This window comes from Castor canadensis, chromosome 1 (assembly GCF_047511655.1).
Source record: "Castor canadensis chromosome 1, mCasCan1.hap1v2, whole genome shotgun sequence".
NCBI lineage: Eukaryota > Metazoa > Chordata > Mammalia > Rodentia > Castoridae > Castor > Castor canadensis.
Window position 1 is genome coordinate 154,913,685 of NC_133386.1, and position 13,665 is coordinate 154,927,349.

Here is a 13,665-nt window from a genome sequence, read left to right on the forward strand (position 1 = left end):
GAGCAACAAAACGCTCCTCCACCCATCCCATGATGATGCAAAACCAATGCATACTTTGTTCTCCTTGAGGGCTCGGATCTTGTCTTCCAAGTCCTGGAGAATTCTGTCTTGTTCACAGAAGATGCTCAGTTTGACCTGTAAGCAAGAACAGAATGGGAAGAGCCTGGGAGGCTGAGAACAGGGCATGGCCTTGGGATGTGAGCAGAAAGTCTTTGGCTACAGAACCACCCAAACCCTGCTGGAAGTTGCCCACACTGAGTCTGGGTTAGAGGGCAGCGGAGGGTCAGTCCATCACCACTCACTTACATCAGTGTCACTCTCGGCAATCTTCACAGGCTTCAGACTTCGATCTTTGAGAAGGTCTCGGCCTGTCATCTGGGAGATGAACAATTTAAAGGCGACTTCACCATGGTGCTTGGAATTAGGGCTCAGGAAGGAAAGTTAGCTCTATAGTGGATGATGGAGAAGTCTCTGGAGCAGCAGGTAGGGTCATAGCATGAAAGGGGCAAAAACTTGAGCAATCTGCTTTATTTCTATGCCAATTTCATTTTAGAGAAAAAACTAAAACCTTTTTGTGATCCTAGTCAATTTTTTTTAGCATTTTAATTATTTTATGGATTTGCCCTTTTTGATTTTTTATTTTATTCATATGTGCATACAATGTTTGGGTCATTTCTCCCCCCTTCCCCCACCCCCACCCTTACCTACCTCACCCCCTCCCTCTCCCCCCCACCCCCTCGCTGCCAGGCAGAAACTATTTTGCCCTTATTTCTAATTTTGTCAAAGAGAGAGTATAAGCAATAATAGGAAGGACCAAGGGTTTTTGCTAGTTGAGATAAGGATAGCTATACAGGGAGTTGACTTGCATTGCTTTCCTGTACATGTGTGTTACCTTCTAAATTAATTCTTCTCAAACTAACCTTTTCTCTAGTTCCTGGTCCCCTTCTCTTATTGGCCTTTGTAACTTTGAAGTATCTGCATTAGTTTCTCTGCATTGAGGGCAACAAATGCTATCTAGTTTTTTGGGTGTCCTACCTATCCTCATACTTCCCTAAGTCAATTTCTTAAGGCAACTGCACATATTCAAGTTACAGGATCATCAATTTTAAAGCATTTATTTGTCAAAATGATAAATCAGTGTGACTCTTAGAAGACTTGCCACTGATAAGACAGAGGTTTGCTACTGAACCTGAAAACAAACACAAGTTACAGAAATCTGTCACTTGCTGCCCAGGACAGTGGGATATGTTGGTAGGTGGAATAAGGAAATCTCCTGAGCTTGTCCAGCCTCAGTTTACGGCTTCAGTGTCCAGCCTCTCTGAACAGCCCTTTTCTCCACAAGTAAGACTAGCCTTCCTCATCTTACACTATTGGGAAGAAGATCTGGTCAAGGGAAGAAGAAACCTGGGTAACTCCCAGCTAGGGTCTTTAATTGATCCCAATAACCAAGACTAAGCTGTGCTTCTGTAACTTACTACCTACCCCAGAATCTCAAGAAAGGAAGCCACACTAATCAGAATTGTCACTATAAATCCCCCCTGTATAATGAATATTTCCTAATAAAAAATTTATTTAAAAAAAAAAAAAGGTCCAAGGCTGGCCCCAGGTAAAAGCATGATAACCTATGTGAAAAATAACTCAAGGGGGAGAAATGACCCAAACATTGTAGGCACATATGAATAAAAGAAAAAATAAATTTAAAAAAAAGAAAAAGAACTCAAGCAAAAAAGGGCTGGGGGCATGGCTCAAGTGGTAGAGTGCTTGCCTAGCAAGCACGAGACCCTGAGTTCAAACCACAGTACTTCCAAAAAGTTCACGTTCTTTCTTTTTTATTCCTGCCCATTAATTCATTCAATAAATTTTGAGAAAAAAAAAAAAAGGAAACCACAAAGCAATAAACAAAAGTCATCCACACTTACAAGCCAACAGATTTCACACTTCCCATCCTTCAGTGGCTCATCTCTGACTGACTGCTAAAGAACCTAACTCTTGCATGCTTTCATTTCCCCCAAATCTCCTTCTTGCCAAAAGCTGTGCAGGCGTGGAGGTATGGTGTAACTTTTTTACAAATGCACTCCTACAGCCATAAGATCAGGAACAGTCAGGTCTAATGCACCTCATGTAAAGGACACCATCTCTCTGACCTCCATTTTGCAGCTCTGACCAGAGAAAATGGAGGGTAGAGTAATCATAACAGAGACAAAGGTTTTCAAAGTAGACAGATAGACAGCTTCTGGAGAGACAGACTTCATGTTCTCCCAACTCCACCTGGAAGTCCAGTGGGTTTGTCAGTGTGAATCAGGAGTTAAAGTGTACATATCCCCTCAGAGCTCAAGCTACCCATGTTTCCAACTGTTCTATATTCCTTCTTCCTGAGAACCATCATTAACAAGTCCAAAGATCAAGGTCAAATGACCTATTCTTGACTTGAGCAGATGACTGATCTGGGTTGCAGGGACCACTTGACCTATTCCCACAATACCTTTGGACCACAGTCTTATTGATCAGGGTAAAGCCTGAACATAAGGCCTCGAAAAATGCAAGGCATTCGGCAAATGCTTAACATGTAGGTCTGTAGAGATTCACAGGAAAAGTAGAATTCCAGCAAATTCTGCTTCTTGAACTGGAAGATTATGTGTAAATACACGCACACACACTTGCAGAACACATAGACCCCTACGATCCACAAACAGTGCTGTCTCTGAGATGGCGGACAGGAGAGGGAGTAAAAGGAAGGGCATGGAATTAACCCTGGTGCACCACAAACAGCTGTCCTTCCCAGGCAGGATTTGGGTTCTAAACTCAGAGAATGCCAGAGAAAAAGCAGGTGAAAGTGATGAGGTCTTTACTCTGTCACAGTCATTCTATCAAAGCAGAGGACAATGAGTTGGTTTCTTCTCCAAAGAGGCTGACTCTTAGCTCATTTCCTAGCTAGAAATCACTATTAAATTGAGATATGTTTTTGGGCTCCCCCCAACAAAGCTCTTCCCCTCATTTCACTGAAGTTTTTTATGGAAGATACCTTTTTGATACTTAAATAACAAGGCAGAGAATCTAACTGAGCAATGCCTCATTTATCCAGCACCATCAGCAAAGAAATGAGATATTCTATACACAAAGGGTATTCTGAGAAAGCTGAATCTTCTAAATTAAACTTGAAAGCTTTCTGTAAGTATTCCTTTCACTGCCTTCCTAGAATACTGAATATACATTCAACCTTCCCCCAACCCCTTGGGATATTAGCACTTCTTTTTAAAGAAGTAGGCTTCTGTTGTACTGCTTATAAGGTTTTGTGAGTTAGGAATTCAAAGAACTCAATAGCTCAACAGAAGTAAAGTGCTTACATCTCTTTCCTCCCTTTGACTGGATCATGCCCTTCAGGGTGCCCCTCCCACACCCTGTGTCTGTCACTACTATGCCTCTTAGCACATGAGATTGCAATGCTCTGTTTGCTCATCTGTCTCTCTTCACTGACAGTCACCTAATTAGGGGTGACTGTGAGACTAGAGTGTATATTCTCTGTATCTTCAAAGCCCAGCCTGCCTTATCTGGGATATTCCAGAAGTATTTGCTCTGTGAGTTCGTGACTCACAACAACTCAGGTAGGTTGGTTTTGCTTCCTATAGAGTAAATGCTACAGTCTACAGAGCATGGGCTTTCTGACAGCTCAGAGGCCCTTTAATCCTCTGAATGTAGCTCTGTTCCTGAGAGCTAAAACTATTAAGAAACATTATATCCACACGTAGCATATTACAGCTAACTTTGCTTTTCAAATTGTGCTTTGTGATAGCAATATTTAAGTTCATTGAAAACATCAGCAATGGGTTCTCCTAGTATCTGTCACCAGAAAAAGTGAGGCCCCATAGGTACTCATCCATTTGAAAGTCTCTGCATCAAAATGGAATCAAAGCCCCAGGGCATCTGACCTTCCCTCCACCTCATCCCAACACACTTTCCCAGGGCTCAGGACACAACATCTGCTCCAATCTGCAGCCTCCCTTGCAGTCCTCCAAGGACTGACCATATTGTAATCACTACATCTGTGTTGGCCATTTGTTCTAGTCCAGTTCTAGACTGTGATCCAAATATCAACACCCTGTCCTAAAGAAGAGGCCAGGGTCCCGGTGGAATCTGAGGACACCTGGCTCCTCCAAAATGACCCTTAAAAGTGTTGCTCCCTCCCAAGAACACTCATCATACTCAACCCTGTCTAGGTGAGCCCTCACCATGGAGGCAGACAAGTGAGAATGAAAACATGACATAAACTGGTGGCAAGCCAAGCAAGCTCCCCGCCCCTTGGCAGCACAAAAAGTGGAGTCGCAGAACACCACAGATGAGCGGCTCAGCCTGTGTATCAGCCACAATGTGGAAAAGAGCTTCAATTTAAAGAAAATAAACCAAAATGACTTGCAGGAAGTGTGGGGCGATCAGGAGAGCAACTGGTTAAGCAAGTGATGGAGCCTGCACTGAGCCAGAAGCAATGGAATGGCCCCACTTGGAGACATGGATCAGATCATCTTACGCTTCTCCTGGGCCGACAGCCCTGTGCTGACTTCTTCAGCACTTTGTAAAGCACGTTGATCAAAGGTTCATTATTTTTAATCTGTTCCAAACAAAAAGGCAAATACAACAAAACGTAACAGGTGAGACATCAAACAACCCTTGAAGCAGCCAGAATTTGGGGGACTGGCAAGAGGGAAACCTCAAGGAGTATGTGTACAGTACAATTAAAATGAAACCTTGGTGATGCTAACTCCAGCTGTGGGGACTTTCCAGACATGGGCTCCCTTCTCTGAATGGAGATTAATTAGTAAGGTCTAATTAGAGTGATCTTGTATAGGCTGTTGGTGTGTGAGGGCTGTCTGCACACCCATTTCCTTCCTGGTTCCATGCAGAAAGCAAGGGATAACATTATAGAAGAAATTCTCTTGGACCTTCACCCCCCTGCTTGGGGTGTCTAACATGCTTACAGCTCCTTTTAGGAAACGTTGTCCCTATCTTCTAGGACAGTGAGTCCACTGTCAACCCTGGGCTGAAGACCAGAATCACCTGAAGAGTTTTTAAAACTGATGCCTGAGTCCTACTACTTCAAGTAATCCTGATGTAATTGGTTTGGGATGAGACCTAAGCACTGAGATTCTATTTTATTTTGTCATAGTGCTGAGAATTTAGCACAGTGTCATACATGCTAGGCAAATGCTTTACCCTGGGTTACACCCCCAGAGAGGCATCAGGATTTTTATTTATTTATTTATTTTGGCAGTTGTGAGGTTTAAACTTAGGGCCTTGTGCTTCCTAGGTAGGCATTCTACTACTGCGTCACACCCCTAATCTTTCTTCTTTTTCCCCTATTTGGTGGGACTGGAGTTTGGGCTCAAGTCTTCACACTTGCAAGGCAGGTCTCTACAACTTGAGCCAGGCCATTTTGCTCTGTTTGGAAATGAGGTCTCACGAACCATTTGTCCCAGACTGGCCTCAAACCATGATACTCTCAATCTCAGTCTCCCAAGTAGCTAGGATTGGAGGCATGAGCCACCAGTGCCCAGCCCTAATACTGTTTACTTTAGCTTGTTTGTAGCAAAGTTAATTAGGAAAGGGATTTAGTACAATAGGATAAAAGTGGGAAGACATCGCAGAAAAGGGAGAAAGAAACAGTTCCTATTCCCCATGCAGGAGATTCCACTTTAGCTATTTTTGAGTAGGATCTCACATTTTATGCCCGGTGGACCTGGACAAGATCCTCCTATTTATGCTTTCCACCTAGCTGGAATGACAAGCACAGGCCACCATGCCTAGCTTTTACTGGTTGAGATGGGGTCTTGCTGCACTGGCCTTGAACTACCATTTTCCCGATCTCTGCCTCCTGAGTAGCTAGGATTACAGGTGTAAGCCACTGTACCCCGCTGCATTTTTTTGTAGTACTGGAGTTTGAACTCAGGGCCTCACACTTGACAGTCAGGTGCTCTACCACTTGAGTCACTCTACCAGCCCCTTTGTGTGTGTGTGTGTGTGTGTGTGTGTGTTGTTTTTTTTTTTTTCAAGACAGTCTCAAGTACTTTGTGCCTGGGCTAGCTTTGAACCACAATTCTCCTGATCTCTGCTTCCTTAGTAGCTAGAATTATAGGCATGAGCCACTTGCCAGGCTGTATTAAAAAAAAAAAAAAGAGGCAGAGACTTATTGTGTTGCCCAGGGTGGCCCAAATTCATGGGTTCTAACAATTCCTCTGCCCTAGTCTCCCAAGTAGCTGGAACTACAGGTGTGCATTACTGCACCTGGCTCAGGTCTGTATTTTTAAAATCAAACTCCCCGTCTTTCTGGAAATAGGTGATGTCCCAGATAACAACTTAAACTCTGTCCTGAAAGCTGACTTTGGAAATAGACAAGTCCTGATTTCAGACTCAAACAGTCAAGAAGAGTCCCTAGTGCAATAGATATGAAACAACTAATGTCACATCCCTCTCCAAAGACAACATCTCAATGGGCTTGACTGCAACCTTCTCCAGCTACAAAGGCACCACCTGAGCACTTACAGACAAACAACTCAAAGCCCAGCACAGTGGGTACACATCTGTAGTCCCAGCTATTCAGGAGGCTGAACCAGGAGGATCCTTTGAGCTCAGGTATTTGGGGCCAGCCTGAGAAACACAGTGAGACCGTATTTCAAAAAAACTATTAATAAGATTTAAAAATAAAAGAATTCAAGCTGCCAACTACAGGGACACCCCCTCCCCCACCCAATCTTTTAAACCAATTGAAGTGCAGGATTATGAAAAGCAGATATTCCATGAAGGGACTACAACTCAAAGATGACAACTTGAGGGTAGCAAAACACACAGTATGGGGTGAAATCCTATAACTTCTCAGAAGCTCCTTAACTTCTCTGAGACTTAGGTTCCTATTTGTAAGGCAGGAATAATCATTCCAATTGTTCAAGGTTGCTGAGAGGATTAAACACATAAATAAACATCAAGTGCACAAACACTGCTGCACAGGAACAGATGCTTGGTTAATGTGGACTCCTTTTTTTTTTCTTATTGTTTTATTATTCATATGTGCATACAAGGCTTGGGTCATTTCTCCCCCCTGCCCCCACCCCTCCCTTACCACCCACTCCCCTGCCTCTCCCCCCGCCCATCCCCTCAATACCCGGCAGAAACTATTTTGCCCTTATTTCTAATTTTGTTGAAGAGAGAGTATAAGCCATAATAGGAAGGAACAAGGGTTTTTGCTGGTTGAGATAAGGATAGCTATACAGGGAGTTGACTCACATTAATTTCCTGTGCATGTGTGCACCACCAAGTGAAATGCCAGGGAAACCAGCACTCCCCAAAACCACACTAGTACAGAGTTCTTCTAAGAGGGTACCTTTCTTTGATCACTTGGCCCCACAGCACAAATGCTCAGGTGAGGAAGGAAAAGCTCTAGAATGTATGGGGAAGATACCATCAACTGATTCTAGAAGCTGAGCATTGGCTAATCAGAGGGAAGACAGGCTCTAGTTCCATGGCCAAGGACATGGGGGACCCTAAGTCAACATGGTAAGGGTGAGGGGATCAGCAGATCAGATGCCAGGCAGGAAGACTCTCGTTTTGCATACAGGCTTATCTCCTTCCCTTGCCCTCCAAAGGCCCAGGACAGACCTCTGACAAGAAGCTGGCTCCAGAGGGGCCAAGGTTGCCTCTGTGTCCATGCTCAGGGTAGTTCTTCAGAGCCCTTCCAACTGTGTCCATAGAGGCCCTCATCTCATGGCCAGCATGTCAAGAATCTACGGACCAATGAGCCTTTGAGGTTTTCTGATCTGAACACTCATCCTACTCAGTCTCATTTGCCTCATTTACACCACAGTGACAGGGTGTTCACTAACACAAGAGCTGACCCTTCTAGAAAAGTCTGCCTTCTACTAAACCAAAGCCTGTGTAGCCACCATTCACTTGTTTTAATTTCCTCCTCAGGGCCACAGAAAATCCACTGTAACACCCCAGAACTTTATAGACTGTCTCTATGTCTCTCCTGATTTGTCCTCAGTTCCTTCAGTCACTTGCACCACAGTTGTGCCAGCAGCTAGTGTATTTTATCTTGGCCCAACATGCTCTCCCAGTAGGGAACTCCTTATTTCACAGGGATGCTGTGACAGGAAGTGAACTTGGATTTGCCTGTGGAGGCAGCACTTTTTCTGCAGGATGGGAAGAGGCTGGCACACTAAGGAAAATACAGCAGTGATAACACAGGCTAATGGGGCCCCTGGGTCATGGGAATCGGAATATCCCCTTTGGACTTAGCAGGTAGGGTTAGGATTTGTGCACCTGCAAACAAAAGCATTCCATCAAACACATCAGTCATAGTTGTGCAGGCCCTTAACCCTGACCCGGCCCTTCTCTCATCTGGATCCTGAAGTGGAAACACTCCTCTGGAAACTTTATCCCAGCTGGGTCTGAGCAGGACAGAGTAGGCCCCTTCACTCTGAAGGAAGCCAGGAAAGTGTCAAACTTTCTGACCACTGATGCTCACACAGCGCATGGCCTTGCATCTTCTCTCACATGGGTCGCTGGGGAGCCAAGCCTCTCCCAGCTGCTGGTGTGGTTCTCTGAGACAAGTTTAGTGACTTCAATAACAACTATAAGACCAGGGAGTTTGGGTATCAACTGCTTTCATAACAAACAGTGACAACATCCAGAAAGCCTAGTCACTAGAAAATGTTCTGGGCACACCTAGCTCCTAGTACAGCACCCCTGGGATGCAACTTGCCTCTCTATCCCATCAAATACATTTCTTGGCATAATCACCCAAGCATGGATCCCACAGAAACTTAATGCTTTGCGTCCACTGCAGTAGAAGCAATGTTCTAAGAGAGGTCATGCAGTAAAGTAACTAAGAGCATGAACTTTAGAGTTAAAGCTATATTCAAATATCACTCCTTTCCTCCAGAACTGCTAGTGTGGCCTTGGGAAAGTCATGTACCTCTCTGAGCCTCAGTCAGTTAAAAAGATGACATCACCACCTCCCTTATAGTGCTACTGTGAGGGTTAAATAATAGAAAATGCAGTGACTGGCACACATTATGTTCTCTATTGGAGTCAAGACACACAGAACTCATCATGCTCTGTGCCTCAGTTTCTCCCTCTCTAATCCCTTTGTACTCACTACACCTTCCTTCTTAAGCCTAGGATAACATGAGGAGCCTGCATGATCTGCCTCCTCCTCTCCTCCACGGCCTTAGCCACACCACTGTATCCTGGTTCTCCTTGGTTCCTTTTGCTCCTTCCCCTTTAACCTCAACAATCCCCAAACCCCTGGTTCTTCAAAGCTCTACACACATGCCATGTCCCCTCAGAAGCCTTCTTAGAAGCTACAGTGATTCTTAAGACTTCAGCTGAGAAATAGGTCAAACAAATCTGTGTACAGTCATTGTACATAGTCTGTCATTTTGGCATATTTTCTTTCCCCAACCCAGACTATCTGAAAATTCCTTAAGACCAGAGAGCCTCAATTTTTTTCTTGTAACTGCCCATGTCTTCTGCATAGCTGTGCAGACAGCAAATGTTCAACAGATACATAAGTGAACTGATTGATTTCTAGCCACAGGACTTTGTGGTGTCTCCCCCCTCAATGGAGACCCCTCCACCTGCTGCTTTTGGGTCTAACATTCATGCACCTGCTCTGCCAAGATGGGTGGAGATCCCTATATTAAAAACGTCTCAAGCCAGCTATACTGGGGACTGCAGGCGGCATACTCTCTGTGGCAGGGGGAGCCCCACAGGTCTCTCCCTATCCTCAGCTGATTAAAGGTCACATTCCTGCAGGCTCTTCCATGGCTCAGGCATAAGAAGGGGTGTTCACAGTGGGAGCGTTCAGAAAGCTGTGGGAAGGCACAATCAATAGCAGCTCTCTTTCACACAGAATGCCTCTCTCTTCTACAGGATCCTCCTTGTGCTCTCTGTGTAATGAAGGCTGAGTCAGAGCCTGGAGCATTACCCCCTACAGGGACCCAGTGTTCACCTCTAAATGGAGAAAGGAGGCTACCAGTGAGCCTCAAAGCCGCTTAACTCCATGTAGACCTTGTTTCCCAGCAACAAAAGTAAAGAGTCCACGGAGCCACTTGTGGCTGAAAATACAAATCAGGGGCACCCTATGAACCCAACACACATTCCTGCTCCCACCAGAGGCTCTGAAGAAGTGAGTGGTTATTCTTAGAGGTACATTTGGTTCTAACCAAGGGAATGCAGAGATCAGGCTTGGCCCTCATTTTATAAGCCAAAGACTTCACAACAGAACTCACAAGCAACTACAGACAGTCAGAGTTTAGGGCTGTAAAAAAATGAAACTCTCCCGATTCATATGGAAGGTGCTTTCATTTGGGATCCAGATTTGGTAAGACAGCAAGGTCTTTGGCTTAGGCTCCAATGAGGTAACACTCTCAGAAAGGTGAGGGGCTAAGGAAGACAGGATCCCTGGTGCCACTCACCTTTAGATCCAGGTACTCCAGGTCTTTCTTCAGCTGGAGGTAGGTATCATCAGCCTTCAAAGGAAGTAGAGGAAGGGAAGAAAACCAAGAAGTTATGAGCATTAAGGGTTTCTATAACTTGGGCTTCAAAACTGTATCATTTACAATGAGCAGCTTTAGGAACAAGGGACCACAGTAGACCAATACATCCAGGACCATGGAAGAAGCACAAATGTCTTGCTACAGTTCAGTGCCCTCTTTTGGCATGGCAGTGCTTGCCAGTCACTGTGGGGGAAGCCAGCTTGTGACTCCATTAGCAATTTGGTGGGGAGGATCCCACTGGAGGGCTAGGACTAGGATGGTAGAGCAGCTGAGGAAGATGAGGCGGATGCTAGGCTCCTGAGGCAAAACAAGGAGGTCTACCTGGAAAAGCACATGCCACACCTGAGCTAAGATCCCATCCATCACCACTGCTCCAATTATTTTCATTAAATCTTTTAACTGGGCCACTTCACATACATAAAGTAAGATGACCCAGACGGTTGTGGAATGCCCTGAAAAGGCAGGGAGATGACTTGGGTGACCCAGCAGGTGATATTGGGTCTCAAGATGTTAAGTTCTAGCAGCTGCTGGAAGTTTCCTGGAAGTTTTGCTCTTTTTGCTCAGCAAGGAGCCAATGTGCCCATGGCAGGAGCTAGTATATAAAGTTCCACTGTCAGATCTATTTGCTTATGAAGTTTCTGACCATCTGTTGAGCTCTTTAGTGTAATTACCGGAAACAGAGGAAATAAGGAAAAGACTTTCTAGAACGCATGCTTTTCTGTATAGCAGATCACAGAAGCCAACATTAAGGCAGAGGGGCTGCAAGAGCTTAAGCATGGCCCAGGCACCACTTTCTCAGCAGACAAAGAGAGTCTCCCAGCCAAGCAAGCCAGAACTGGGGAAGGTGGTTCTCATGTATAAATCTGATGTGAAACAATCACACAAATACGCCATGTGAGAAGTTCACACATTGCTCTTTAGCATGGGAAGGCATGAAGGACAATTGTCAGGGACATTTGTGGCATTCAAGATCTTATTTGAGTCCCTTCACTGTCCCCATATCCATCCCTGCTTCCCAGTTCACCTAGTCCCTAACACTTTCCATAGAAGTAGGAAAGACAGAAATGGATAATATTATTAAAAATTGCCCACATTCAGAACTGGGTTTTTGCACATGTCCTCTTACATTCACTTTTCTAAATACATTTCCTGAGTCCCTTAGGTCTCCCTAAAACAGGACAAGGAAGGAAGGTAACAGTCCCATCACTTTCCTCATCTGTTCACTGCCTAGCTCTGTGCAGCTTGGGATAATCCATCTTATGTGGCTGAGCCTATCCCTGCCTGAGGACAACTCTGGGGAGGAATCAGTTTCTTAGGCTACTCAAGATGTCTGGGAGAGCAACTCTCTAGCTGGCTCAAGGAGCATGCCTGCAAAACCCAATGTCCCAAGCACAGTTTAGAACACTGCACCAGACAGGACCTGGATTTTGGCTCCAGCCTGCATGCTTCTAGTGAGGAATCCTGGGTAAGTCACTTCCCCTTCTGCATTCTCTTTTCCTGTGTTGGTAATAACTCCATCCAACCTAACCTCTCTCCCTCAGTGAGGTCAGGTACTGTGAGACTGAGCAGGACAGGAGACATGAGCTGCTTGGTGGGTTAGCAAGGCCCTGTCCAGAAAAGAGATGATATCCTGCATTATCCCTCCAGGCTGACCCAAGGAGTGTTCACAGTGGTGACAGGCTAACAGTGGCACAGCCCTTTGGACAAGACCATACACTAGCCTGGCAGTCACTACATACAGCCCAAAGCCACAGTTCAGTTTCCTCACACTGCATGCAGCCCCCTCCCCAGAGCCAGAGGGGAGTGCTCCCCACTGCTGTACAGTGTCTGGCAGTAGCATCTAGAAGCAACAGGCAGGGAATGAGGAAGAGAGCCATACAGTCAACACAGACCAGAGCATGGCACAAGGGAACATGGGCTAGCACGCCACTCCCCTGTGCTGACCTGGCAGGTGGGAAAGGTCAGGTGGTGCTGTAGTAACTGGCCGACAGCAATATTTCGCACGCTGGCTAACTTGGCCTGGTGCCGCCGCAAGCGGGTGAGAAGCAGAGAGAGCTCCTCCAGCTGCAGGTGCATAGACACATCAGGAGGAAATTAGCCATCACACAGCACACCACTGTAATTACATTCCTCACTCTGGTGCCGGGATAGCCCTGATGTGACACCGCTAGGCAGTGACTGCATTAATTCTGCCGTTAGAACAAACAAAGGCACTGGAAGCATAGGGCTGCAGGGAGTCATTGTCGTAGGAAAGCTGCAACCATCAATGCAACCTCACCCAAACTTGAGATTCGATGACAGAGTTAGCTAATCAAAGTGAAGACTGGGTCAGAAAGGAGAGAGTTAACAGGAGAGAGTGGGTGGCTGGAATATGCTTCTGGAACAATCCTATTCAAAAGAGAAGACAGGAGTGGCTCAAATGGCAGAGTGCCTGTCTAGCAAGTGAGAGTCCCTGAGTTCAAACCCCAGTACCATCCAAAAAAAAAAAAAAAGAGGAGAGAGAGAAGACAAGCCAACATTCGCTCCCTCTTCTCCCAATCTTTGGAGAAGCAGCGGCATGACCATGAGCAAGTCATTGCACTTCTCCGAGTCTCTGTTTCCTCATCTCTGGAATGGAGGCTGACTGTTACCCCAGTGAGACGCGGCCTTATAGGCAGCATTGTCATTCACTCTGACGAGAGGCTGCTTACCGATTTTCCATGTAAACTGGGAGCGCTGACGGTGTGGGTCATGTAGCCCAGGGAGGGCATGGAGCGCCGGTCCACATGAGAGGAGTTCTGCTGGGGAGGGGGAGGAGGAGACCAGAAGTCACACGGAAGCTTGGCAAGAAGGTCTCCACCACTCACTCCCGGGGAAGCTTCCCCTTTCTGGACCTTAGACTCGTTTGTAAAGTGGACATACCCATTTTCCTCACCAAGTAGAGCAGCATGAAAGTTTTCACAACTGTCAAAGTCCCTTGGAGCATTAAGCTTAAGTTGGGCTGTTGTAAATAACTGAACTGACTGAACACAGACAGCTATCTGTCTTTCCAACTGATAGGAAGCTGACTTCTAGTTGTGCGAGTTACTCTGTTTCTCAGTGGCTCAGAGTTCTTATCTGTGAAATAGACCTAATCATAGCA

General features: G+C 45.7%; 1 protein-coding gene across 14 annotated transcripts in view; it reads right to left on the reverse strand.

Annotated features, from left to right (window-relative positions):
- The window catches only part of Plekha7 (pleckstrin homology domain containing A7), a 208,628-nt gene that overhangs the window by 22,390 nt on the left and 172,573 nt on the right, over positions 1 to 13,665 (reverse strand). For 12 of the 14 annotated variants that reach the window (XM_074042350.1, XM_074042316.1, XM_074042274.1 and 9 more), the window contains 4 exons: positions 13,235 to 13,324; positions 10,464 to 10,517; positions 307 to 375; positions 55 to 135 (listed from right to left, as the gene is read on the reverse strand). In XM_074042350.1, coding sequence (XP_073898451.1) covers positions 55 to 135; positions 307 to 375; positions 10,464 to 10,517; positions 13,235 to 13,324 — 294 coding nt within the window. The remainder of the gene's footprint in view (positions 1 to 54; positions 136 to 306; positions 376 to 10,463; positions 10,518 to 13,234; positions 13,325 to 13,665) is intronic. The other 2 variants (XM_074042298.1, XM_074042269.1) reach the window with 1 other exon arrangement.